The sequence below is a fragment of the Aspergillus aculeatus genome (assembly GCF_001890905.1).
Source record: "Aspergillus aculeatus ATCC 16872 unplaced genomic scaffold ASPACscaffold_10, whole genome shotgun sequence".
In the NCBI taxonomy this organism is placed as follows: domain Eukaryota; kingdom Fungi; phylum Ascomycota; class Eurotiomycetes; order Eurotiales; family Aspergillaceae; genus Aspergillus; species Aspergillus aculeatus.
In genome coordinates this window covers 171,509-198,307 of record NW_017962985.1, presented here as the reverse complement: position 1 = coordinate 198,307, position 26,799 = coordinate 171,509, and the positions used below count along the sequence as shown (strand labels likewise).

The 26,799-nt window shown below is 50.7% G+C and overlaps 8 protein-coding genes across 8 annotated transcripts; 5 read left to right on the top strand and 3 right to left on the bottom strand.

The window, feature by feature from the left end:
- The first annotated feature begins 279 nt into the window (after positions 1–279).
- On the top strand, positions 280–2,040 carry ASPACDRAFT_121199 (glycoside hydrolase family 28 protein). The gene is made up of 4 exons (XM_020196411.1): positions 280–644; positions 694–1,014; positions 1,063–1,208; positions 1,266–2,040. The coding sequence occupies exons 1-4, from the start codon at positions 375–377 to the stop codon at positions 1,999–2,001; spliced, it is 1,473 nt and encodes a 490-aa protein (XP_020054989.1). The 5' UTR covers positions 280–374; the 3' UTR covers positions 2,002–2,040.
- Positions 2,041–2,085: 45 nt separating this feature from the next.
- Positions 2,086–4,443, bottom strand: ASPACDRAFT_121197 (putative amino acid transporter). The gene has a single exon (XM_020196410.1). It carries the CDS (start codon positions 4,311–4,313, stop codon positions 2,571–2,573), a length of 1,743 nt encoding a protein of 580 aa, XP_020054988.1. The 5' UTR covers positions 4,314–4,443; the 3' UTR covers positions 2,086–2,570.
- A 1,182-nt stretch (positions 4,444–5,625) lies between these two features.
- On the bottom strand, positions 5,626–6,107 carry ASPACDRAFT_121196 (uncharacterized protein). Its single transcript, XM_020196409.1, has one exon. It carries the CDS (start codon positions 6,028–6,030, stop codon positions 5,749–5,751), a length of 282 nt encoding a protein of 93 aa, XP_020054987.1. The 5' UTR covers positions 6,031–6,107; the 3' UTR covers positions 5,626–5,748.
- A 4,081-nt stretch (positions 6,108–10,188) lies between these two features.
- On the top strand, positions 10,189–11,478 carry ASPACDRAFT_61378 (uncharacterized protein; the record flags this gene model as incomplete). The annotated part of the gene is made up of 1 exon (XM_020203660.1): positions 10,189–11,478. One exon carries the CDS (start codon positions 10,189–10,191, stop codon positions 11,476–11,478), a length of 1,290 nt encoding a protein of 429 aa, XP_020054986.1.
- Positions 11,479–14,194: 2,716 nt separating this feature from the next.
- Positions 14,195–15,256, top strand: ASPACDRAFT_44277 (uncharacterized protein; the record flags this gene model as incomplete). The annotated part of the gene is made up of 3 exons (XM_020201398.1): positions 14,195–14,214; positions 14,272–14,642; positions 14,730–15,256. The coding sequence occupies 3 exons, from the start codon at positions 14,195–14,197 to the stop codon at positions 15,254–15,256; spliced, it is 918 nt and encodes a 305-aa protein (XP_020054985.1).
- A 396-nt stretch (positions 15,257–15,652) lies between these two features.
- ASPACDRAFT_61376 (uncharacterized protein) lies at positions 15,653–16,798 on the bottom strand (the record flags this gene model as incomplete). Its single annotated transcript, XM_020203659.1, has 1 exon — positions 15,653–16,798. One exon carries the CDS (start codon positions 16,796–16,798, stop codon positions 15,653–15,655), a length of 1,146 nt encoding a protein of 381 aa, XP_020054984.1.
- A 649-nt stretch (positions 16,799–17,447) lies between these two features.
- ASPACDRAFT_44275 (Gfo/Idh/MocA family protein) lies at positions 17,448–18,838 on the top strand (the record flags this gene model as incomplete). The annotated part of the gene is made up of 6 exons (XM_020201397.1): positions 17,448–17,478; positions 17,533–17,558; positions 17,607–17,776; positions 17,849–18,153; positions 18,243–18,703; positions 18,773–18,838. 6 exons carry the CDS (start codon positions 17,448–17,450, stop codon positions 18,836–18,838), a joined length of 1,059 nt encoding a protein of 352 aa, XP_020054983.1.
- Positions 18,839–20,053: 1,215 nt separating this feature from the next.
- On the top strand, positions 20,054–25,402 carry ASPACDRAFT_1889153 (uncharacterized protein; the record flags this gene model as incomplete). The annotated part of the gene is made up of 4 exons (XM_020198513.1): positions 20,054–21,105; positions 21,154–22,000; positions 22,078–24,907; positions 25,076–25,402. Exons 1-4 carry the CDS (start codon positions 20,103–20,105, stop codon positions 25,400–25,402), a joined length of 5,007 nt encoding a protein of 1,668 aa, XP_020054982.1. The 5' UTR covers positions 20,054–20,102.
- Positions 25,403–26,799: the final 1,397 nt, after the last annotated feature.

The following is a 26,799-nucleotide window of genomic DNA, read 5'->3' as shown; positions in this document are numbered from 1 at the left end:
CCCATTCCCCCCCCTCTCCATCGATGCCCGTGCATACACCATGCACCCATGCACATACATCCATACAACCTCGTCACACTCACCTCCTCCCCTGCCAAGTGCCAACCGTAGCTTCAGTAACTTGGCTAACGCTTGTTGTCGAGTTTCTCCATCTCGCCCCTTGGCACGGAGAATCCTGAAACCACCAGTCCGGGTCTTTAACACCACCAGCGCTAAGCTATCCGTATTTCCCGGTTGTCATGCTGCTCACGATGATACTTAAGATGCGCGGTGGACGACACCTCCTCTGCTGTCATCACCAACCCAGTCATTCTTTTCTTTCTTTCTGTTAACTTATACTTTCACTCTTTCAGTCGTTCTTTTATTCTTTTACCATGCAGCAGCGCAGTGCGCTCCTTTTGGCCCTGGCGCCTCTGGCGCTGGCCTGTGAGAGCCCCGAAAACCATGCTTGTGCCTCCATCTACTCTGTTTCCTCCGTGGCTGCAGCCAGCTTCTGCGCCACCTTCACCGCCAGCGCGGTGAGCGAAACGACCGGCGTGCCGGCCGCCTTCCTGTCGGCCTGTGACTACAAGACCAAGCACCTGTCCAGCGCCTGCAGCTGTCTGGGCACTGTCACCGGGGCTGCCGCGGCCGCCACCAGTGTGGTACGAGTCATCTCCATATGTCGTGACAGCATCAGCTAACCCCCAGCAGAGCACCACAGCCCCCGTCGTCGTCGCCACCTCCACGACCGCCGCCGCCGCCTCCACCTTCCAGACCTCCTCGAAGGTGGCCTCGACCAGCCAAGCGGCATCCACCACGCTGGCCCCCGTCACCACCGAGGTCGCCGTGGCGGCCACCTCGGCCGTCGGCAACGGCGGCACGACCTGCACGGTGACCGAGTACGCGTCGATCTCGTCGGCAGTGGCCTCGTGCTCCAACATCCTGCTGTCGGGCGTCAGCGCCCCGGCGTCCAGCACGATCGACCTGACCGGGCTGCAGACGGGCGCGGCCGTGATCTTCGCCGGTGAAACCGTACGCCGCCCCTCCCCTTTTCCCAGTACCTGACTAACGACTCCGCAGACCTTCGGCGACACCTACGACAGCGACTTCGACCCCATCGTGATCTCCGGTACGGACCTGACCATCACGGGCGCGGAGGGCCACGTCATCGACGGTAACGGCCAAGCCTACTGGGACGGCGAGGGTTCCAACGGCGGACAAGACAAGTATGCCTGCCTGCCTGCCCCTTAACCTCTCCTCAACCAAAAGCTGACCCCCAAAAGACCCGACCACTTCATCGTCCTCAAGAAAATCTACAACAGCACAATCAGCAACCTCTACATCCAAAACTGGCCCGTGCACTGCTTCGACGTCGAATCCAGCGAAGGCCTCACCCTCACCGGCATCACCCTCAACAACACCGCCGGCGACTCGCCCAACAGCCTGAGCGGCGACGACCCCGCCGCACACAACAGCGACGGCTTCGACATCAAATCCTCGACGGATCTGACTCTAACCAACAGCTGGGTGCACAACCAAGACGACTGCGTCGCCATCACCTCGGGCACCAACATCCTCGTCGACAACCTGTACTGCTACGGGGGCCACGGCCTAAGCATCGGCTCCATCGGCGGCAAGTCCGACAACACGGTCGACGGGGTGACGTTCAGCAACTCGCAGGTCGTGGACTCCGAGAACGGGTGCCGCATCAAGACGAACTCCGGGGAGACCGGCGAGGTGTACAACATCCGGTACGAGAATATCACCCTCTCCGGCATCACGGACTACGGCATCGATGTGCAGCAGGATTATTTGAATGGCGGGCCCACCGGGGAGCCGACGAATGGGGTCTTGATTGAGAATGTGACGTTTGTGGATGTCACGGGCACGATGAGTGACGGCAAGGATTATTATATTCTCTGTGGGGATGGGAGCTGTGAGAATTTCACGTTCGAGGGGGTTAGTATTACCGGGGGTAGTGGGGATAGTTGTAATTATCCGGATAGTGGGTGTCCTTAAGTAGCCTGGGGTTGAGGAGGGGGGAGGTGGTCAGGGGTGGCGTGGTTTGTAACTATACTATACTATATCAATAAAGAGCTGTGGATCGGCATTTGGTTGATGTGTAGGTGGAAGGGAGCTGTAAGGTTGACTGCATCGTGCAGCTGTCTACTTTGTTAAGCTTAGCTGTGCTGGACAGTCACATCCGTATATTGCAGTGTCAGTGTACGAATCCAAAGTGAACATCTACAAACGCACATCAATGCATTAAGCCATAAGCAAAGACAACCACCCCACCTATTTATCGGATGATTTCCGTAGACCAGTCGCCCAGTCCACCTGTCCATCTCTATCCTGTATCACATTAATGCAACGGCAAACACCCTAAATCATTAGCATGCAACCACACGCCCTTCCCCAAGCAACATGCACTCGCACAAATACATGGCGTAAACTCATAATGCATCACAGCAACCCATCCCACATGCTGGTCGTCCCCAACTGACATAAAGCAATACATGCAACCACCGTAATGTCCAATGCTGGTCACCACACAGAATGCACAACCGAATACACAACAGAAAGCAAAGCTAAGAACTCCCCACCCAGACTGACACCGTCGCAGACGTCGTATAAATCATAAATCCAAACCCCAGCACCACCATCGCAATGTCGCCGCGCTTGGCCCACGGCGACTGCGCCAACCCCTTGTAGTGCAGATACGCCGGGTAGATGTACACCAGCGGCACGCAGGCGAACGAGCCAATCAACGAAACAAACTTGTCCAGGTCCCCGGCGCCCACGGCGGACAGCACCCCGCAGCCCAGCACGGCCACCGTCCGGAACACGTTCTTCTTCCACTTGATCATCGGGTCCCGCTTGCCCGATCCCTGGCCGAACAGCTTGCCCTCCAGGATGCGCACGGCCGGGAACAGCTGGATCGGCGTGCTGATCAGGATGGCCAGCGAGTAGATCAGCTGCAGCGCGTTGACGAACCGGTCGCCCTGCGGGAAGTTGCTGATGATCTCCGTCTTGGTGTCCGCGCCGAAGGTCGCGTACGAGAGCGCCCCGACCGCCGTGAAGAGGACGGTGATGATCCCCATCACCAGGTAGAGGAGCCGGTCGAAGTGCTCCGGGTGTTTCATGGACGACTGGATCGGGAGGATCAGCCCGATGCCCTCGAAGGTGAAGATGCACGACCCGATGGTCAGCGTGAACGACTGCCGGTTGAACAGCTCCACCGTCGACGCCACACCGCGCGAGGCCAGGCTCGCGATGTCGTAGCAGTAGATGTAGCTGAGTCCCATCAGGATGAACACGTCCGCCAGTAGCGCCACGGGCCCCAGTTTGGAGATGTTCCGGATCAACGCCATCGGGATCAACACCACCAGCTGCAGCCCGATCAAAGCCCCCGTGGTCAGCGCCTCGGGCGGCGCGGAGCTCACCGCTGCCATGAACGAGTGGATATTCTCCGCCGTGAAGATGATGCACGCGCACACGAACCCGAACTGTGAGATGGCGATCGATGACAGAATCAGCGACCGCGCGCGTGGGCCGGCAATCTGCTCCCCAATATCACCGTAACCTCCCCCGTACCGTCTGCGACACTCCAGCAACAGATGAAAGCACAGGGTACTGATCAGCGATACCGTGACAAGCGTGATGGATGAGAACAGGATTCCTCCGTTGCGGAAGGCCTTGGGGAGGAAGATGATGCCCGTGCCCACGAAGGCCTTGAGCAGCGTGAAGAAGGTCTTCACATTGGACGCATCCCCGGGCCGACTGACGCGGGCGCTCTTCCTGCGCCGCAGCAACGGGCTCCGCTCATGGGCCTCCCGCTCTTCTTCCTCCGCGATCGCCGATTCCTCCTCGTCTGTATCGACCAAGTCCTCGCCCGCGAAGTTACCGTAGTTGTCCAGAAAATCGAGGAAGGAGGCCGTCACGCCGCGTCCATTCAGGCGACCGTACTTGTTCTGCAGGAAGTGGCGTCGGAAGCTGCCCGGCTCGAGTGCAGCGACGCTCTCCTCGACGGTGTCGTCGTTCTGGCGGGGGAGGTGGGAGAAGGTCAGGGCTCGTTTGTCGAGGCGGGCCTGCTTGGAGCGGGCGTCGATGCGATACAGGTCCCGGTGGATATCTCCGCCTTGGAGTCGCAAGGAGGACTGAGGCTCGGGGCCGGACTCGCCGGAGTTGTGCTCGTCGGGGGCATCGGGAGGGGCGAGTTCTTCCTGTAACGAAGCGGTGAACTGTGGGTCGAGGTGTTGGGACAGGATGTTCGCCTGCCTGGGATCAGGGTCAACGGTATCCCGAAAGGATGAGCTCGTGAAGTCTGCCATTGTTAGTGGAATAGGAAGGTAGTGAAAGGAGCAAGCATTGTTGGATGAAGGGAGAGTTTAGAGTAGTCAGAAGACGAAGGGGTGCAGCAGGAGCAGGCCCATCATGTAATGGTGATGACGCTGTTGATGGGGCCCATTGCGAACTGAGGAAGAGAAGCCACGGGATGCCCTTTGGGGGGTGTGATTGGCCAGGGACTCCCCCAGTCAATGATGCACGTGACCTTAAGGTTCTTTGGTGGCGGCTGACTCAGCCGACACCTGCCGGATCAGGCATTCTTCCCGTCTCTTCGTTTCGGTGGGTTTCCCTGCATGAACCCCACCATCCAACGTACATCCACGTACAACCACCGTCTCGCCATACTACATTCGTACAACTGTCTTCCTCCCTACAAACAATATTGGTTATACTGAATAGGCACCAATGCTTAAATAGGGACTTAGTCAGTGTGAACCGGAAGACCAGCTGCAGTTACATGGTGTGCCTTTTCCGCCTAATCAATATAACGAATATCTCGATAGGAGGAACAGCAAGAGAGGCTGTCCCCAGTCAATTCGTTATATCGTGAGGTTACAGTATGTCATGTAAAAAGCGAATACAACCAGTTCAGCTAATAGAATTTCAGTAGGTCAATAACTTATGGTACACGGCTTCGTACCCAAGCAAAAGTCACATACATGATAGAACATAATAGAATCCGACATACCTCCCTTTCCTCGCATCCAATGGTGGAACACGAATCCAATCATTCTCGACCATTTTATAGCAGACGACCTGTCATTTTAGATTGTTCCAGTTCAGGGGCAATGGCCTGGGCCTGTGACGCCAATATTATAATTGTCCAGCGTGGTGGCCCAGCTATTCTCTTGGCTTTTGACAGCGTTGGAGAGGCTGCCCGGTGATGGCATCGGAGTGATTGTTTCAGTAGCCGATCGTCCGTGTGCAAGCCGCCGCCCCCGCCGCCGAAGCAGTCGACCCGGGCGTGTTGTCACCGTAGGTGATGGAGGCGATGATGGATTATTTCCCTCGTTACCACAGTTGACAGGGTGAGTGTAGGTCTTCGTCCCGTCATCGGAGAACCCCCCTAGAGAGCCTCCGAGGGTGTCCGAGACGGTAACGGTTCTGTGCACGAGCGTCGCAGTCGCTGGAATCATTGTGGTGGCGGACGCACCTGGCCCAAACGCAGTTCCTAAGTGCCTGGAGTGATTCATAATCATCGTATCGGCAGTCACCTTTTAGGTGCCGCTGTTGGCGTCCGGAATTTCGATGCTATAGGGGTAGCAGTAGCTTTCCCCAGCAGCCAGGACCGATTTAGCCCACACATCAAGCTGCTGCGGATTCACTATGGTCGCAGAGGACGGCGGCTGCGTCACCTTCAGGGTCGACATGAGGCTCTCAGTTGCCACACCGCCACCGTTGGTGATGTAGACCTTTCCGTCAAACCAACGTGCGGTCAGTGCCATCGTCCTTGGTCAGCGTCACCGTGTAGGTCACGGTGCCGCTGCCGCTATCACCCTGGACCAGATTGAGTGTAGTTGGGTCAGCCACCTTCTTGATTGTCCACGTGAATGTCTTGGTCCGATGCCCGGTGGCCGTCACCGTGTCGTTGAGCGTTGTGCCCGCAGCCTCGGCAGGCGCCGGAAAACCGGATACGCTCCAAGCTACGACGAGTGCCACTCCCAACACCCAGCCGAGACGGAGGAGCGATGGTGTTTTCATTTTGACCTTGCCCCTTTAGTTGTTGCGATCGAACTTTTAAGCTTTGACAGCTCAGTTTTCAAAACAAGAAGCCAGGCCTGTTTTGGATGCTGATAACAATCAGTATAGTTATTGAGCACGATTTAACAGTCTATACAGAAGAGAAGAGACTTCCAGAGCCGCCCTCATAATCCCAGAATCAGCCAGCAGAACCTGATGTTGTACTTAACGGGTTAGATAACTAGCAGTAATCTGTATACTACTTAGTTTAGACACCGAATAGCGAGACTTAGAGGACTATTAGGCTTATTGGACTAGCATAGGCTAGCTCAGAATTGAGAATCTGAGAGATATTACTGAAGGGATCTTGTAGAGTTCATAGCTCCTGTCAATTGAGCGGCTTGGGTTCGAAGAGCAGGATAAGCGACGCAGATCAACTAACAAATTCATGCGGTGGTATAATAAGAGCAAGCTGCTGGGTGTGAAAATGCCTAGATCAATTATATAGTGTAAAGCGCTGTTATCCAGTCTAGATATATCTTACCTGTATTTGGCTTTTTCAGAGAAGCCGAACGGTCCTTGGAGCCGCGTCGATAACAGAGCCCTAAACTCCGATTATCTTAACCGCCTGATATCTATTATGTTGTATCTGATTATTTATAGTTATTGAGATGCTTATACTATACAACAGCTTATCTTTTATGCTAACAAATATACAAATAAAATAGCTAATAGGCATTATAGGTTATAGATTTGACCAGAGGCGGTCTTATCTAGGCTCTCTGGTCTATGCATAAACCTTAAGTTATATTAAGTCGTTTTATTCGTACGTTTTCCTCAGCATTTTCTGTTGGCAAATCAAATCTTGATTGCGTGGTAAGCTAGACGCAGCTATCGACCACATCCAAGGTAGAGTGTGATTGTTAAGCGAGGAATTCTTGGCGGCCCATACATTCATGCTATCAGGCGCGGCTACCGCGGTAATCTGAATGCCAGAACCCGGGATACCGGTTGATTTGCAGAACTGGGCCGATGGATGGTCGCTGCGGAGCTCGTATGAGCTAATTACTATATAGCTCGGCCGAATGCGCGGGGTTGTCATGCTGCGCCTCTTGAAGGTGATTATGACGTCCGTTGCAGGCGCGAATAAAGAGGCCGCTTAGACTCTTCTGCTTCACAAGCACGTCTTATTCGTGCAGCTTGAGTATCGCAGTTGTGTCCGTCTCATGAGTTCTTTAGTACCTGACTATCGCGGGGCAGTATGAGTCTTAAGTCATAATGGCAACACTTCCGCATCTGGGCCTATTATCTTGAGATAACCGGTCAAGGAACACGGGCACGACCAAGCCTGTCCAGACTACTTGGCTTTGTTGGTTTAGAGTCTCGACGACCGGTGGTAGGTACATACGAACTAGTTACGGCCCTCCTCCTCCTCCTCCGCCGTCTCTTCGTCGTCGTCTCTATTATTCCCGTACCATCCTCCATTCCATTTTCCCACTTACTTCGCCTTCCGTGGGGGGAGCTCGTGAATTCGCTTGAATTTTTCTGTTGACTTTTGTTTGTGATACGTCCGCCGCGACTTGTAACAAAGGAGGAGCTTTCGAGTCACGAAGTGTACCACCGAAACTCATAGATCGGATGGCAAACAATGGCCACACCTGGAAAACGTCGAACTTTCGTGCCCATGACATCGGGAATCTATATGCAATCGGTCCTTCCGGCCTCTCTCCTTTCACGGACGAGAGTCGTGTGATAGCCCCTTTGTCTCGGAAAGAACGGGCGTTCTGGATTGGGATTGAAAGCGGTATCAGAAGTGATATATAACTATTCCACGTCCACCCTAAAGGACTGACTCTCGAAGAGAATTCATATCATCACCGAGGCATTCGATCTGACCCATTCATAACGTAGCTATGCCCCCAAGTTGTGGCATTCACATAAGTTGCTTAATATCCCCTATAGAGATCTGCAGTCATGGGCATATATAAATAAGTTAAAAGGTTCTTTAACATGTGCTGATTTCACAACTCTTCCACAATGATTACATCAACTATTATTATCAGAGATAGTTTTCTCAGTGAATCTCAATAAATAGACTTGAATATTTTGAATAGATACAATGAATCAAGATTTCACATTATTCTTATATTAACGACTATGTTGAATACTACTATTGGATTAATTATTCTTTCAGCTATCACTAAATAGCTACCTAGTAAAAAGGCTAGTAAAACTATATCTGGTTCAGTATGGTAAAGAATTATCTTATTCTTTCTTTTTTCTTTTCTTCTTAAGTTTGGGATTTTGTACTTAACTGGATTAACTCATCACTTTTCGTCCCTCAGAGTGATTTTAGCTATCTAAAAGGCTGGCTATGAAGCACGGCGGTGAGGGCGATCAGGCTACCCCTACGATAACCTATACCGGAAATATCAGGGCGGTATTTCCGGAGTACTGCAGTGATTTCGTACGAGCATTCGAAATATGATTGTTGTACTTCGGGTGGGACTGAAAACGATAAGTAGGTACCATATCGGAGTTTGGGAAAGGTCAGAGAATCTCGCCTAGGTTCTCCGTCTTTGACCTCTGTCTAGGGAAAACCGAGGTATTAAGTTACCTATCGTCAAATGTTGAGGACAGAAAGCTCAATCTTGTGGCTCATTCAATTCTTATTCTTCTTTGATACAGATGGAAAGACTACTCCATCATCACGCAGTGAAAGGATTGAACTAGAGACTAGATTATGTAAGGGAGAGTTTGTTTTCAGACCGTGGTCTGATAGGGCAAGAAATACCACACACAACGGGGCAGCATTCTCGGTTGATCATGGCCGCTAACATGAAGCGGGATACTCGAACCTAGCCAATCATCAATCTACATATGAATGGCCATCGAATCGCCCCAGGCTTATGAGGACTGAGCTAGCGAGTGATTCGCCAGGCTCACGAGCACGCCTGAAAGCGCGTCTCCTCGGTATGGGTAAGTCGTTGAGCAACCACACCTTCAAGGACCCCGGGTCACGATTAATGTCGTTGACCGAAACATGTCCCTTCTCATGGGAAAGTGTCTGTACCATTTTTCCAGCCCATCTGCACCCGGGAGAATGCTCTATTCTCGAGCGAGAACTGGCAAATTAATGGTTTTCTACGTGCTCAAAAGATCTGGTCCTGATGGGGCGGCTATTTCTATATCGATTAGTGCCCACGCAATGACAAACTAGCTGCGAACATATCACTAGATCCAGATTCAGACTCTGATTATTACCCCAGTACATCTCAACTCTCTTCCATCGCTTGAATATAAGTTCACTTTGCCTAACAAAACAATTCGCACGACAGAACACCAGAGACAGGTAGGCCAGTGGAAGTCGACGCTTCCCCGGCCGAGAAGATGTCTGAATTTGGCTTACAATCATGAACCAAGGAAGGTGGAGGTGCTGAGGATAATACTAATGATTGAAGGATCAGAAGCCATCGTGGGTCTTATTGTTTCTTTGTTGAACCACTTTCATGGCCATGGATTTGATCATAACAACGATTGGTGCATGGCTCACATGCTCTTGCAGAGATCTCTATATGGACATCCCAGGATGGGCGGTATAACACTGGGTTTCATATGATGTGTTGGCAGACCTCGTACTTCTTGCTGGACGCAATACGGGGGATCACGAACCATGGGTGGGGATGATATTGCTTGCTGCTTTTAGCTCAAAGGCGGGAAGGGGCAATCCGTCAGCTTATTGAAACCTAAAATAGAGTTTAAATTCGCCCAGAAAACGGACAAAGAAATTAAGACAAGCCAGCTTCAATAGTTGGAGCTTTTCCTGAACCAACCGTTGTATAAGCTTATACGAGTAGAGCTTACCACTTCTTTTCTAGCTACATCGTGGTCTAGATCAGCGAACTCTCGCCGCTACACACTCGCTGACCTTTATTTCCTTCCTACTACGAACAAATTGTGAAATTCGTGAGGTCATGAACCTATCTGGCGGAGCTTGAATTTCAGAGAGAAACGCGATTTCCATACTGTACCGGATTTCCTCCATGGACCGTATTTATTAACCACCATGCCCTTCAGCTTATTGTGATATGAGAAGAACTGACACCAGGTCAGAAATTGAGGTCCCTATGAATTAACTCTCTTTGCAAACGTGTCCAGCACCGTTAAAGTACCTTCAAGATGCACTGCAACAAAGCTCTGCTCTATACCAACCTTTTGATTTTATTTGCTGCTGTCGTTGTTCAAGCACTCGACACCTGCACTAAAGATGGGAATGCCGTGCAGTGCTGTGCCGCTGCTGGCTTCCCGATCCCGGGAGCTCTCACTAGGAAGCGAGCATCGCACCGGGGGCTGTTTACTCGTGACGCAGCTTGCCCTTCTTCGGTCCAGTGTTGTGAGAAACAGGTCACCAGCACGGTGACAAAGTTGACCCCGGGCAGCTTCGGCGTACAGTGTGGAACCAAGTATGACCCTGGCACCGACAGCCTGGATCAGTCTACCGCAAACCTTGAAATTGTTAAATGCAACACCTTCCCCCTTTTCAGTGCAGACCCGCAGTACAAAGATCAGGACTGTCTCAAGGTGACAGGTGGACCCATCCTCGATAGTAATGGTGTGCCAATCCCACTCACGAGCCCCTTCTACCACTTGGCTGTTAGCGGTACTCCAATTAGCACCGATCCCGGGCATTACGGTGTTACCCATGATAATCCGACTTGGTGCACCCAGCCAACGCCATCCACTATGCAGTGCTTTGTGCCCTTTAGCTACATAGAATCACAGATTACTCCGCCACCTACTGACCTGTGCCACTCGTCCGTGTACGTCGGCTTGTTGCTCGACATTGCCGGAAACACGTGCACAATTCAGCCAGGACCATTGACTGGCACAGGCAACTTCTTCCAATCCGTCCTTGTCACCTTCTCATGTGAGGACACAACTACTTGCCAGACACAGTGCTGCTGCCCTGTGCCGGTGGTGTCGAAGAAGCCCTGTGCTGCCGGTAGCGCTTACGCTCAATCGGCAAATGCTCTGAACGCCCCTCCTATTGGGTGTGGCCACTGGGGCTGGTATTTCCCAAAAGTGACGAGCGGCTTCACCGCTCCACTCATCCTCGGTCAAACCACCAATATCGGTAGTGTGATTGTCACTATCAGTGGAAATACCGTCAGCTGGGTTTACAACGTCAATTCTGACTATGGGCTCACTGAAGCCCATGCGGATGTGATTTGTGGAGGCATCGACTTGAAGCATACCACGCCCCCGAAAGATGGGGATGCTTGTGTGCCTGGCAAATTTACCAAGAACTCGGGCTGTCTCGCACCAGTTGCGGGTGGCGGCTGGTCGGCCAGTTACACATGCAACAATGGCGGACAATTCTCGCTTGTCTTCCATGCCAAGGTCGTTAAGTTTGTTGATCCCACCAGCACCCAGTGCAATGCAGTGGTTTGTCCGGACGCCAGTGATTAGGAAGCCACTGTTGGAGATATGCGGGCTAGGGCTAGGGCTAAGGTAATATTGATTTTTCTTCCAGACTGCGGACAATGGAAAGGGCTACCCAAGGGAGTGAGGCGTTGATTTTACTGTCCTTCTACTTGTCAAGCATTTCTCGTCTTTTGGCCAAGCTGCGTCAATAAAAGTGCTTTCGATTAGGTCCCGCGTCTCCCCTACGTCGAGGAGCAAGAAGCATGCGGTCCTGTACCCTTTGTCAATTTCTTATTCCTATATTCAAAATAGGCGATCTCCATGTAAGCTCATTGGTGGTTTCAGCCTTCTCTCAGTCACGGGATCAGGTCAACGAGGGCTCTTCAGCTCCTACTTTTCCTGCACCCAGTTTGTATATAAGAATGAAGACCCTATGACGAGTTGATTTCCCCGAATCCACGTCACGTTAACTACCGGGTCCTCTAGGATGAGAAAACATAAAACCAATTGATGTGAGGTAGCTATCTCACTGGGCATAAGCATACCTTTCGGTTGGCGCTGTACTGCAGAAACGCCACACCAGATTGAAGTATATGGATCCAGATCCAAACTCGTTTCCGTATTCTACACAAACAACTCAAGTATCGACTAGTATGGTCAACTAGCTTAGGTCCATCGGGTCAAACCAAATCAGCGCTGAGGAACCGGGTTGGTGGATGCGCTTATCTTATACCATGGTGGACACTTGTAACTTTCGAGTTTAAACCTGAACAGCTGGATTACCGGAGTTGCAATTCCAGGCTCTTTTCAGAAATTGCGCTTTTTCTAAAACAAGCGAGCATTGCAATCCTGCCAAGCCCATTCGCGGCCGCAAATGCATATTCTCGGTCTCATGTACAGTATATCAATAACCATTATGCATGAATCGATATTGAGCAGAAACCAAGCTGGTTGATTAGGCATATACGCGGTATCTTAGACTTTAAAGAGATCACCTTTAATGCCAATACTGAAAATTATATGTAAATCCACTCCGAAGTATTACTGTTTTAGTTCATATAAAGAATAAGAGTATTGGATTCTGGGTACTATTAGCTGTTATATACCGGCAGCTGTTAGTTGTATATATTATTATTATTATTATTTATGTTTAATAACTATTTATTTAAATAATTTTTCAGCTGTAAAGGAATTTATTATATGAAAATTTTCTTTAGTTGCTAATATATTGTAATAAAAGTAGTAAAAAAAAGTAAACATCTTATTTTATTGCTTAATTATTTATATCTAAATTTGATATTGTTTACAGCTATTTGTTTAGATGATTGACAGTCAAGAGAATATCCCATGGCTGTGCTGAAGATGGATCCTATGTCTAGAACCGGGGTGAGGAGCTTACGGGGTCCATGACGTCCACGGACAATATATATGCGTTTCTTACGAAACTTCAAAGGATCGGGCTGTCTTCTTAAAATATATGATCAATGATGTCAAGGCTACCCATTGGTAGTGATCGCGCAGAGACTTATTGTATACTACCATTGTATCCCTGTCTAAGCTTAGCCAGCCATGGTTCTGTCTACACGCGGACACGCTCTCTCAAGGAAAAAGTGAAAATGTACAATCAAGCCGACCCAAGAGTTGTTACCATGTTAGAATCACGAACAATGGATGATGATATTATTTGTTCGATCAGCCCCAGAGCTTCACCTTGATGAACTTAACTCTTGGTCTTCCAGTGGACGTTTAGTGAGATATGTGGTAAATCAGATTCATAATAGCCTTCAGCAGCCCAGATCGAGAGAAATGACAGTAGTCCCGTAGTCGAGCTTTTGCCGTGCTTAGTCTGTCAAGAGAATCACTAAATATAGTTTGTTCAAAGGGAAAAAAGGCGTCAAGGCACTAGTTATGCATGCTGGTCATTTACTTACTCTCCCTGGCCACGCAAGTCACAACTCGCAGTGAGTCTCACAAATTGTTCAAAATTCATCAGACAGAAATGGTTTGTATAGTTTTGGATCAATTACCCTGACTTATTCTACCAGTCTTATTATGATTTGGGAGATACCTTCTATACTCTATGATGTTTGAACCTCACTTAATTTTGGTGAGTTGTACTCCGAATGGCCAGGCGGGGTTGTCGCTAACCCGGCGCTTAACGCATCTCAAGATATCTCGCTTTTCTCAATCCATAAATTGATCTAAAACATCCTAAGCATACCCAGTGAAATAAAACTTCTTTAGCTTTCTTTCTTTGATCCTGGCTTGCCGTCTTGCTTTCTCTCTCGATGCTTTCTTTTCTCTAATACATTGCGCTACTTGGAAAGGGTAGCCAATGACGAACCAGCTTTCATGCCAAACTAAGCCCGCCACATGGTATTTACTTGACCTCTTACCTACCACTTCGTAGTCTCACCCAGTTGACACCTCGATGGGAGACTACGGAGCATCTCGGCGTCTAACATCCTTTTTCTTGGAGGAGATTAGAAGTCCTCATGTCTTCTCATCCAATAGACGGACATGAGTTAGCGGCGCGGATGTTGGCTTCCAATTCTCGGCTACTTGCTCTCAAGAGCCTTGAAGCCAGCGTACACCCCTGCATCCCTGTAGTGACGTGGCAGCCAGTCACTCTCGATAAAAAGACCGCTCACCCGTGTTTAAGAATTGCATACTCAGCTATACTAATCCTTCAACACCTCCGACCGACTTCTTCATCCTACTCGCCAACAGACTCATCTTTTTGTCAGTATAAAATCTAACGATGGACACCGAATTCGGCGAGTAAGTACCCGATGGTGAGAGTTCCGGAATCAACCACATCTAGCTCACGAGAAGCAGAATCATCTCATCCCCACTCTTTACCTTCATCGTTGGCAGAGCAAAGAAGGAGATCACGGTGCATTCCAGAGCCCTGGCTAGCCTATCAACCACACTTGACAAACTGATGAATGGCGAGATGATCGAAGCCAAAACTCGTCGCGTTGACTGGTCGGAGGTTACTGAGGAAGCCACCTTCCTGCGTCTGTGCGAATATGCGTATGCGCGCGACTATACTCCACCACCATGTTCGCACAGAGAGGTAGAGCCTCCGAGCGTTCCAGTATCGAAGTCTCCAGAACCGTCGGATGATGAGCTCATGTTTATGCCAGCCGAACCTACGGCTCGAGCCGACTTCCCACCACCGCCGGATTTCCAAGGACCCTTTCATGGTGTGTGATTGGTCCTTCTTCATTTGTTCCAGGACAAGAAGTCCGATAGGCTCGGGAACGACGAGAAGCTGACTTTAATACAAGCAGTTTTTGGGCGCCCTCAAGAGCCACCAGTGGAAGACTCCAAGCCAGCAATATTTGCCAGTTACATTCTACCGCGCAAGAATGCAAAGGGATTGCGGTTGCGACGTGACTTGTTTGATTTTGACAAGCTCAAGGAACAGCACTGGCACGATGACATCAGAGTAAACAAGTATGCTCCCAAGGGAAATTCGCAACCTCACGATGACTTTACGGATGTCTTTGTGGGGCATGTGGAGCTCTATATCTTGGCTGACAGGTATGGGGTCCTCCAACTCAAGGAGTTGGTCAAATATAAGCTGGCAGCCACATTGAAGCAGTTCACCCTATGCAAACACAATGTCATCGATTTGGTGGAACCGATTCAACTGCTATACCAAAATACTTTGCCCGGTGATGCCATGCGAACTTTGATTGTAGGATATGTCCTCTCAGTGCTTGGTCAGATAGGGGCTAGTGCCGATTTCCAAAAGCTATTAGCAGAAGGTGGAGAGTTTGTTCTTGATTTCTGGAAGGCATACTGGGAAGTTTAAGGAAAGAGCGCATTTGCTCTGAAATGCTATTTGATTTTTTCAGTGCACCTTTATCCAAAAATACAGAAGAAAAAAAGAGGCTTGATTTTCCGGTCGTCCGTTGTTGGGTATCTCTGGGTAGAAGATACACTCCAGCGCAGCATAGGAGTGCAATTGCTGAGTTTTTACTCGCTCACTCGTCTTGGAGCTTTTTCAACATGATTATTCCAGTGATGTGCTATACATTGGTATGAGCGGTGAGGATTGACCAGCTGTGAACACCTTGGGAACGCAGTCTTTCTTTCGCATGGACAAATGTCTCACACTATATTTGGAAGCAATGGCCACATCGATGCCTCGACCATCGCATGGATTATAATGACTTTGACTTCAACAGGAGGAATATCCCTAACCATATCACAGCTTGGCCGACTCACCCTTTCGTAATTTTTGATGGGCGTGCGTGAACGTGTCTGTGACAACCAACGCAGCAGTGCTGAGCTCCAGCCCTAACGCGAAGCAGACCAGAAACCCCGCGAACTGTCTCTTCTTCTTTGGTCCGGCACACTGCATGATCTCTAGAGCTTCGCGCTGCGTGTCGTATACCGTGCCTCCACCGACGACACCCACGGGGATGGAGGGAAAGTACATGCTGACGGTGATGCTGTTCCTGGCTCGGTCGTAGAACGAGCTACCGTGGCTCCACGAGGCATCCGCGACACTCGCGGCATCCTGGCCCGTGGCGATGAACACGCTGGTCAACACGTTGACGGTGTCAATGTTGCTCCCGTGGATTCCATTGCGGATGCATCCGTCTTGAGCCATGTGCAGCATGTCATGCAGGTCGGCCACGGAGCAGCCCAGAACCTCCTGGCAGGTTTCGTCCGGTAGGCACGCCCACGCCGTGACCTCGACGCCGCGCGGGGTTACCACGTTGCCCCACGAGGGCTTCTTCTCCGAGCTCATCTGCCCGTCGACGTAGAAGCGCTTGATTTTGTACTGCGCTGCGTACGTCTCCATCAGCCAGACACAGCACCGCTGCGTGGCGATGCTGACCATGTTCTGGCCCGCCGCATCGCCGCAAGTGTAGTTGAACACCACATGGGCGTAGCACCCAATCAGGTGCGGCGTGATGCTCACCAGCTTCAGGTGGTTACTAGTCGACTCGGCCACTTCAGAGAGGATATTCTCCACATAGAAGAGAATCATAATAAAATCCTGGGCCTCGCGGGGATTCGCGAACAGAAACGCGGGGCCCCGCGACATACCTTCCCTCCCAAAGATATACTCCACCCCGCCACTGGCATTCAGCGCTTTGCATCCCCGACTGCAACTGGCGATCAGCGCTGCCTCTGTCGTGGCCATGGGTGCACATGTTTTGAAGGTTTCACCGTCAGGGGTGCGAATGTTCAGGGGTCCCGCGAGGCCGACCGGAACCCGCGTATAGCCGATAAAGTTCTCCGATTTGAATCTGCGAGGGTTTGGCGTCGTGGTCGGTGATATGCTTGACATCTTCGAGGTAGGACGGATCGTCTCGGACATTCGTTTAGATGGTGGAGCCATGGTGGCTGATGCTTCCGAATATGTGCTTGGTATGAGTTGATGCTTCATTGTCTCTTTATACTTCTGGTCGGAAAGGCGGATCGAGGATAAGCTTTCCCCCAACCGGGCACAGCAGGCTTCTGCAAGCTAGCTTCATGATTTGGTCTTGTTGGTCTTGAGTTCCGAGAATGGGGACAGTATAAATCTTGGAATCCGGGGGCAAATCCTGGTCAACATGAAGATTGGCAGCGAAACTTGAATGTCCGTTGCTTTACTGGGATATAGTCAACCGAATCCCACGGCTGGAATACAATGCCAACAAAGACCATCATGCCTCTGCATTCTTACTCATCTGTCATAAGTATATGTATATGTACAAACTGACACAACTACCTGAGGCTGCAGGCAGGCCTGTTTCACCTGCTCCATTGCGCTAAATCGGATCTGACGCCATCGTGCAGATCATCCATGCATGATGCCTACTCGGAGTACGATGTCACAACCAAGCGGAGCAAAGACCGGCCGATCAAGCAATTCGACCGGTCACTTATTAATAATGAGTGGCCGGGTGCGACCTATTTCCTCCTATATCAAGTGGATATAAGCCTTCGACCTGAGACTCTGTTGCCTCCTTAGTCTCTACTCTTACCACCAAACCATATCCCGCAACATGACCATCGGAATTGCATTCATCGGAGCAGGTAAACACCTTGAAAGTCCACGACCGAACCTCACAGCCCTAATACACCCACTAGGGCTCTTCGTCAAGGACTACCATCTGGTACGCAAGCCCCACCGACCAAGGGCAACAAGAAACTCACCCTCGCAGCCAGGAGTCCAAGCCTCCCCCGACCTCGAACTGAAAGCCGTCTACTCCCGCTCACTGAAATCAGCTTCCAGCATCGCCCCTGAGCAACAGATCGACCGCTACGCCGACGACGCGCCCCAGGGCCTCGATCAGCTCCTCGCGCGGGATGACATTCAAGCCGTGATCATCGCGTGCGTCAACTGTCCCCTTCCAGCAGTTCACCTCCAACAACAACGACACAGACCCAACTAACCCCCCCGAAGCCTACCTATAACCAACCAAGCAGCATACGTCCGCGCCGCCCTCAGCGCCGGAAAACACGTCCTCTCTGAGAAACCCATCGCCAAAGACCGGGCCGAAGCCACCGCCCTGCTGGACTGGTACCGCTCCACCATCCTGCCCCGGCGAACTGCTGCTCCGACGTGGTCCGTCGCCGAGAACTACCGCTACTTCGACAGCCTCCGCCGGGGCCGCGCCCAGCTGGCCCGCCTCGGTCGCATCCGCCAGTTCCGGACGCAGGTGTACTTCGATTGTCGGCCGGGGAAGTTTGTTTTCTGGCCTTTCTTCGGTAAGTTTCCCCTTGCTCGTCAGATTTTCCTTTCCTTTAAATGTGCTTGGTGTCTGGAATGATGAGTGCTAATTTTTGGGCTTGGACAGCACTCGCCTGGCGCCAACAGCCCGAGCACCAAGGTGGAGCCGTCCTGGATATCGGGGTGCACCATGTTGCTGCGATGCGGTATCTCCTGGGCGGCAGCGGGCCGCGCGAGCGGATCACGCAGGTGAGTGCGTTCGTGGGTAGCTTCGCGGATGCGTTGCCGCCGGTGGATACAGTGGATGCAGTGCTGCGCACGGAGTCTGGGGCGCAGGGGACGTTCCAGCTGTCCGGGTGTTCGAGCTTGGAGGAGAGTGGGTGGACAGTGGTTGGGGAGAAGGGCCATGTGCGGGTTACTGATGATGGGGTGGCGGTGCATGTGGAGGGGGAGCAGGACGAGAGGCAGACGCTGCCGGTAGATACACTGGCGGTTGGGAATGAGATCAGGGCGTGGGGGGGGGCGTTGATCTCTGGGGAGATGAAGGCTGAGCAGCGGCCGGAGGAGGCGTTGGCGGATCTGGAAGTGGTATGTCTTCGTTCTATTGACGTGATACGGAGGTGGTTTGATGAAGGTTGACTGACTGACTGGGTTTAGATCGAGTTGATTCTGACGAGTGGCAAGGAGAATGGGGCGCCGCAGGTTACGCAGTATCAGTGCTGATCTGTGAGAATATCGATGAGGTACCTAGGAAACGCCTACGGGAGCGAAAACGTATAGTGCTTAAGATCCAAGATACAGATAAATTGACCATTTCCTCACAGGAAGAGAGTCACACCGACCCGGCGACTGCGTGTCCTATAGACCTCAGTTTTCTCAGACATATACGCTCAACCAGCATGGCCAGTGTCAGGTAATGAAACTATAATTCTGCCTGCGCCAAGGGGTGGTGAAGCAGTCACTTGTTCTTTCCCTACAGCCACCTCCACCTTGAACTCTCATTCATCTCGCCCCTCCAAGCCCCAACGCACTCCTCCCCTTCTTTCTCTCCATATACACCCCTTTTGTAAAAGCTTGGGCCTTCGCTTGTCCGTCGTAGGTGTCTCGTTCATGATCAATACAGGCTTGCTCGGGGAATTTAATCACGTTGGTGTGGCGAAGGGCGATGAGGAAAGCGACGAACAACTAGTCCTACGGGTGATGGGTTCTCGGCGTCGAAGGCGCTGTGTAAGCCGAGAACAGCCAGCCCGACGAGTCACGGGGATGGTGCACATCATACAGCACATATTAAAGGACCACAAACGGCCACGAGAAGCCGTCAATTCATATGCTGGCGAAGGATACACGTTTTGTTGCTTGATACACTACTTTGTGCGCTGGTTTATGCGTTGATTCTTGATGACTTAGGGTTTTCGGGTGTACACGGCGAACCGGTTAAGTTCTTGGCCTCTTGATAAGCACCTTCATAGCTTGCCGCATTAGGCGGGCTGAGTCCTCTCGCAAGGCTCTCTAGGTTGATTGAACTTGAATTGAATTGAATTTAATAAATCGTTCATGTAGAAAGAGATTCACGCGTATGCAAGCGTGTATAGCAGCCAGAAGGTTTGATGCTTGATGAGTATAAGGTCATTCGAATGGATACTATTCCACATAAGCGAGTGGGTTTATATCCTAATGAGGTTTCTGCCGGTAGTGAGACGAAGACTATCGAGGCTCAGAGGTACAGAAACACAGCCACCAAGGCTTTGGGGCTTGGTCGGCGAGGCTGCAGCTCGGCCGCGCTAGCTGCACGTGTGAACTGCACGAGGTGATACCTAGTAGTAGTCTTGGCAAGGCGCCAGGCTGTGTCAGCCTTTGTCTGCGAATTAGCTTAAAAGAGGGGAAGATACCCCGCTGCATCCAGTGGGCGAACAGTGTATGCACACTACCAGTCTTGGGAGCTCATTCTTCTCTTGTTTGAAGACCTGTGACATCATCAATATTTCGGATGGCTACACCAAGGGCTCTCGAGAGCCCGGACCTGTACAACATCGGCTGGATTACCGCCCTGCCCATCGAGCGAGCCGCATCGACTGCAATGCTTGACGAACGTCATGATAAGCCTTGTGGCTTTGTCCAGCACCCAAGTGACACGAATTCGTACACTTGGGGCAGGATTGGCGAACATAACGTTGTCATCGCCTCGCTTCCTGCGGGCCAAATTGGGACCACTCCCGCCGCGACAACGGCATCGAACCTACTCGCCTCCTTGCCACAAATTCGAGTCGCCTTGCTTGTGGGCATCGGTGGCGGTATTGCCCGGCCGGAGGAGGGACGGGACATAAGGCTCGGGGACATTGTGGTCAGTCAGCCACAAGGGACAACCGGCGGCGTGGTGCAGTATGACCTAGGGAAGGCGAAGCTCAACAAGGAGTGGGAGCAGAGAGGATTCCTCAGCGCGCCACCACCGGTCCTGCTGCATGCATTGGCAGCGATACAGGCCGAATACGAACTCGGGGAGTCAAGGATAGCGAAATTCCTTGACGGCACGCCAAAGCTCAAGAAGGGCGTGAGCGGGTACTCTCACCAAGGCTTCGAGAATGACCGACTCTTCAAAGCCTCCTTTGATCATACAGGCGCAGCAAACTGCTCCAGGTGCAATGATGAGGAGGCGATAGAACGCATTCAGCGGGATACTACTGATCCAGAGGTTCATTACGGCATCATCGCCTCCGGGAATACCGTGGTGAAGAACGCTCTCACTCGTGACGAGATTGTCCAGGAAGTCGGTGAGGATTGCATGTGCTTTGAAATGGAAGCGGCCGGCCTGATGAATCATTTCCCGTGTCTCGTAATACGGGGAATTTGTGATTATGCTGATTCGCATAAGAACGATCGATGGCAACGCTATGCTTCTGCTACGGCAGCGGCTTATGCAAAAGACCTCCTAGGCTATGTGCCAATCAGAGGGCTTCAGGAAACACCGCGAGCTCTGGATATTCTTAGGTCAGGTCGGTTCACCTAGAGCTACGAGCCTACATGTACTGATTACTACAAAGTCCACCAGAATATCCAGGAGATACACACTATCGCCAGCGAGACAAAGTCGGGAATCAAAAGCCTTCAATCTGACAGCCACCACGCGAAGCTCAAGATGTGGCTCTCGCCCCCTGATATATCCACCAACCTTACCGACGCACTCAAGTGTCGACAGCAAGGAACTTGCTCCTGGCTCCTCCAAAGCGAGAAATATCGGGAGTGGAAAAGTGGAAAGCGCCAACACCTCTGGCTACATGGGATCCCCGGCTGTGGGAAGACGGTTCTTAGCGCTGCCATCGTCGACGATCTAATGCAACAACTCCAGACTCCACATGTAGTCCTCTTCTTTTACTTTGATTTCAAGGAAATCGAGAAGCAGTCACTCAATAAGATGGTTCGCTCGTTGGTTACACAGCTATACTCAAGCTGTGTAGATTCTCGCGCGGAGTTGGAGAAGCTCTTCTTATTCTGCGAGAAGGGCGACCGGCAACCAACAGAAACAGCCCTTCTCACAACTTTCCTGGAAATGTCCAAACATGCAGAAAATCTTCAAATCGTACTAGATGCGTTGGATGAGTGCTCTATGCGAGGGGATCTACTCAAGTGGCTTGAAACATTGTCATTTTCTGACCACAAAGGACTCCATCTTCTCGCGACCAGTAGGAAAGAAGAAGAAATTGAATCCGGACTTGGGCACTGGCTCGACTGTACAAGCACTATCCTCATACAAAGTCACAGTATTAATCAAGATATCCGCACCTACTTGCACGAGACACTGCGGAGTGATCGCGGATTTGACCGGTGGCATCGGCGACCAGAGGTATTGGACGAAATTGAGGTGGAGTTGATGCTAAAGGCCGATGGAATGTAAGATCACTTTCTATTGTGGGGCTCCTGGAAAGCAAAATATCATTGACATGTTTCCCTGAAAACTTCAGGTTTAGATGGGTCGTGTGTCAGATTGACAGTCTGAAGCACTGCCTAGATCTTCGAAAGCTTCGACGATCCTTGCGCACACTTCCTGCCACTTTGCAAGAGACTTATGCGCGAATCCTGATTAATATTCCGGAGAACTATCGCAAAGAGGCAATCCGGATCATGCAATTTCTCACTTACTCGGATCGGCCTCTGACAGTTGATGAAGTTGTCGATATAATAGTGGTCGAGCCGGACGAAGACCCCCTCTTTGATCCTACATTCAGGATGCCGGAGACTCGAGAGATCATGAGGATTTGTTCAAGTCTTGTCTCTCAGGTAACAAGACGAAGAGGCGAGAGCACAATTGAAGAGCTTCAGCTGGCGCATTTTACCGTTCAACAATATCTAGAATCTGACCGAGTTGATGGAGCTCTCTCACTGATGACCGTTGCTGTCGATTCTCCTTGTTGCCCAGGTGGATCAGGGTCTTTCCAAGGATGCCTGCGACGAGCCACTGCAAAGGGTGATATGACTAGAATCTGCCTTGCCTATCTATCCCAAGTGGACGAAGGAAAATCGCTCACAGCAATAAAGAAAGAGCTCCCTTTAGCCAAGTACTCGGCGGAATCATGGATCGGCCATGCAAGATATAGCGAGACAAGACCCGACGTGGAGAAAAGCATCCTGAACTTTTTTCTCCGTCAGAGCCAAGCATACGCAGTATGGGGTAAGCTCTTCGATCTGGATCAGCCATGGAATGGACCGCTGTGGTGGGCAGATAAGAAGATGGCACCTCCCTTGTACTACGCATCATTAGCCGGTCTTCAACACACGGTTCTTAGGCTGTTGGACAATGGCGCTGAGGCCAATGCTGATGGCGGCGATTACGGTAATGCACTCCAGGCAGCTTCATCAGTCGGTGAAACACACATAGTGCGGCTGCTACTGGAACATGGTGCTGACGTTAACGTACAAGGTGGACTTTATGGCAACCCACTACAGGCCGCTTCAATCAAAGGTCACAAGGATGTAGTACTGCTGCTGCTGGCTCGAGGCGCTGAGATCTATTCGCAAGGAGGTCTCTACAGCGACGCACTTTATGCCTCGGCAGCTGAAGGGCATGAGGAGATCGTGCGGCTTCTTATCGATCACGGTGCAAATGTCAATTTTCGAGGTCGCATTCATGTGAATATAGTCAAGAATGCCCCTTTTAATGATCACGAGGATCTTGTGCGGCAGCTACTTGCTCAAGGTATAAAAACTTGCAGACCCCAAAATAGCACAATCCAATCCTTTTCTGTTGAAGAACACGAGAAGATGACTGAGGTATTGCTGGATGACAAGAGAAACGCCATGGTACAAAATAGCATCTATGGGAATGCACTTCATGCCGCTTCCATACAATGGCGCTTGGGGATGATTTCACTTGCTGATCGATTGATTAATCCGAGCACGCATTTAGACATTGCATTCAAGGGTCAAGACGGGTCAACAGCAGTGGCCATAGCGTCATTCGGTGGCCATGTCGGAGTGGTTCAGCTCCTTGTTGAGAAAGGCGCAGATATCAATATGGCAGCCAACGATGGCACGACTCCTCTGGTCCTGGCAACTCTTGGGAGTAATTTTGAGATTATCAGAATCTTAGTGAAACAAAACGCGGAGGTTGGTGTTGGGTCAAATATGGGCTTCTCGCCGATGCACTTAGCTGCAGGTTTTGGCCGTATTGATGTTATCAAGCTCTTTATTCAGAGCGGTGCTGACCCCGATCAAAAAATGCGTGGCGGAACCACACCACTACATTTAGCGTCCGGAACAGGTCAACTTGACTCTGCTAAACTGCTTATCGCCAATGGTGCAAATTGTGACTCTGCAGATAAAGATGGAATTACACCACTCCATAATGCAACACAGAAAGGCTTTCTTGACATTATCAAACTACTGATTGAAAACGGCGCAAATTGCGATTCTGCAGATAAAGATGGAGATACACCACTTCATATTGCAACACATAAAGGCTTTTTTGATATTGTCAAACTCCTGATTGAAAACGGCGCAAATTGCGATTTTGCAGAACAAGATGGCAATACACCACTTCATATTTCAACACAGAAAGGCTTTCTTGATATTGTCAGACTCCTGGTTGAAAACGGTGCAAATTGTGATTCTGCAATTAAAGGTGGATATACACCACTTTATATTGCAATATACAAAGGCTTTCTCGATGTTGTCAAAATCTTGATTGAAAACGATGCTGAATGCAACACTGCAAATTGTGACGGCTGGGCACCACTGCATCTTGCATCTCTGAATGGTTACTTGGAAATTGCTAGACTTCTGATTCAGAACGGTGCTGACTGCAATAGTGTGACTTGTGAGGGGTGGACACCACTTTATCTTGCGTGTCAGGATGGTCACTTGGAGACCGTTAGACTCTTGATTGACAGTGGTGCAGTTTGTAGATCTATGGTCAACCTTGCACCGCCGCCGCTTCACATTGCCTCACAGAATAATCACCTGGAAGTTGCCAGCTTTCTTCTTACACGCGGAGCACAAATTAATGCTAGGGATATTGACGGGTACACAGCTTTGTACGTTGCTTCTGCTCAGGGCCTTATCAACATGGTTCACCTATTTCTCGAGAGAGGTGCCGATTTAAATATCACAAGCAGTAATGGATGTAGTCCATTATATATCGCATTTAAGTTTGGCCACACTCAAACTGCTCAACTTTTGATTCAATCGGCGGCTGACATTGAGCTCAAAGACAACAATGGTTGGACACCATTGACCCTAACTTCATTCAAAGGCGATCTTGAGGGAGTTCGGCTACTTCTTACACAGGGAGCCTATATAAACGTGAGAGGTGATTGTGGGCTTACACCCCTGTTCGTTGCTTCCTCAAACGGGCATATTGATGTAGTTCGCCTTCTTCTTGCACGAGGCGCAGACATCAATACTACTGATTTAAACGGATGCAGTCCGTTATACACTGCATTTGAGCTTGGCTATACTCAACTTGGTCAGCTCTTACTCCATTCGTCAGCCGACTTTGAACTCAAAAACAACGACGGCTGGACACCATTGACCCTGGTTTCATTCAAGGGAAACATTGAGGGAGTTCAACTGCTTCTCGACCAGGGAGCAGAAATCAATGTAAGAAGTAACGACGGACGTACGCCACTATATGTCGCCTCTTCTATGGGACATATGGATGTGGTACTCTTACTTCTCGAAAGAGGCGCGGATGTCACGCTGGCGAATGATCGCGGTCTCAATCCTGCTACAATAGCTTCATCAAAGGGTCAAGCCAGTGTAGTCCAGCTGCTTCGTCAATATGGTGCCGATGTTTGACGCTGCAAACGTTACGCTCAAGCGAGCTGACGGCCAGTTAGACGCTGGTAACATACAAGCGAGGCCGGATGCTATTTGTCTCAGAAGAGCCTTGTGCCGTTGTCTCTGGGTACTTAGAGCCGTATCCCGCAGAGTCAACGTCGTTACTGTCAGACTTGTAGCACAGAGAATCCCTACTTCAACCTTGAACAAGGCTTCCACAATTAAGGCTAAGTATGATGGTTTGGGCCATTCATTTGAGAGACCTCACTCCCAATCCTTGCTACCCTTTCCTCACATCATCAAGACATGAGCCTTTTCTTGGTTACAATCTCTGGTCTTTTCTCGCTATACTGGAAATGCTCGTTGTGAGCCACATACCACGCACTAGCTGTGCATCTCAGTCGATCTAAGCCTCAGAACTCATTACGCCGTCGCCATAGGCAAAGAGAAGAGCCCAAGAGGCCCTTGGCTTCTGCTCATCATCGGGCACACCCGAGGCCATTACACTCCTGCTGCACTCCTCGTTGAACGTGTCGCCAGGGGAAATATATCTCGAGGGCCTTGACCCCAACATTCTTCGCTTCGATAGACATGGAAAGCCACCCAGATTTTATACTACTCAATGTTTAGTAGAGGCGTGGTACCCACGGCCAGGGGGACTTCTCGTTATGTTATATAGCCCGCATATTCCCCGGGTGCAAGATTTCTCCGACATGCGGGGACCACATGGCTCCGGGTGTGGGGGCTCTCTATGCGGTCACACCCGGGAGATCGGCGGTTATCAACTCACATATCTTCCGCGACCTCGTCTGATGAGGATAGGTTATATAAGATAGGCTACGGCTACTCAGTTGCCGAATGTCGCCAGGCGCAGTTCTCGGGAGCGATACGAGACTGGCTTCGTCCCAACCTCCTCTTCCCTAAGCATAATTCCAGGCAAGGACGTATCCATCTATAGCCAGCATTTTTAAGTCTCATCATCAATCCGCTCCCGCAATGGCACGTCTTCGAAACAAGAAAGGCCCGAAAGAGAGTAAGTCCAATATAACGTAGAAGTCCCCTGGTATTGTGTCACTGTTGACCGGACGCAAGGGACCTCAAACACGGCGCTCCCTCGAGACGGATTCGGGAAATTTCTGGACAGCAGGCTGGAGGCTGAAGGGGGTCGTCACATATCGGAGGCCGAATTCAGTAAGTGGTCAGGAATAGAGATTGATCTCTTAACAGAGGGTCGATCATCGTGACTCCTTGTTCTGGGCTTATGTTTGTGCATTTCAGACGAGCTATACATGCAATGCGCGGCGATGTGGGCTAGTGCGTCCCCGCGTCTGAGGAGTCATTATGAGAGGCAGGCTGGTGCTGAGAGTCGGCTACAAGAGAGGGAGGGAAGAGACTCGGGATATTTCTCGGGTGAG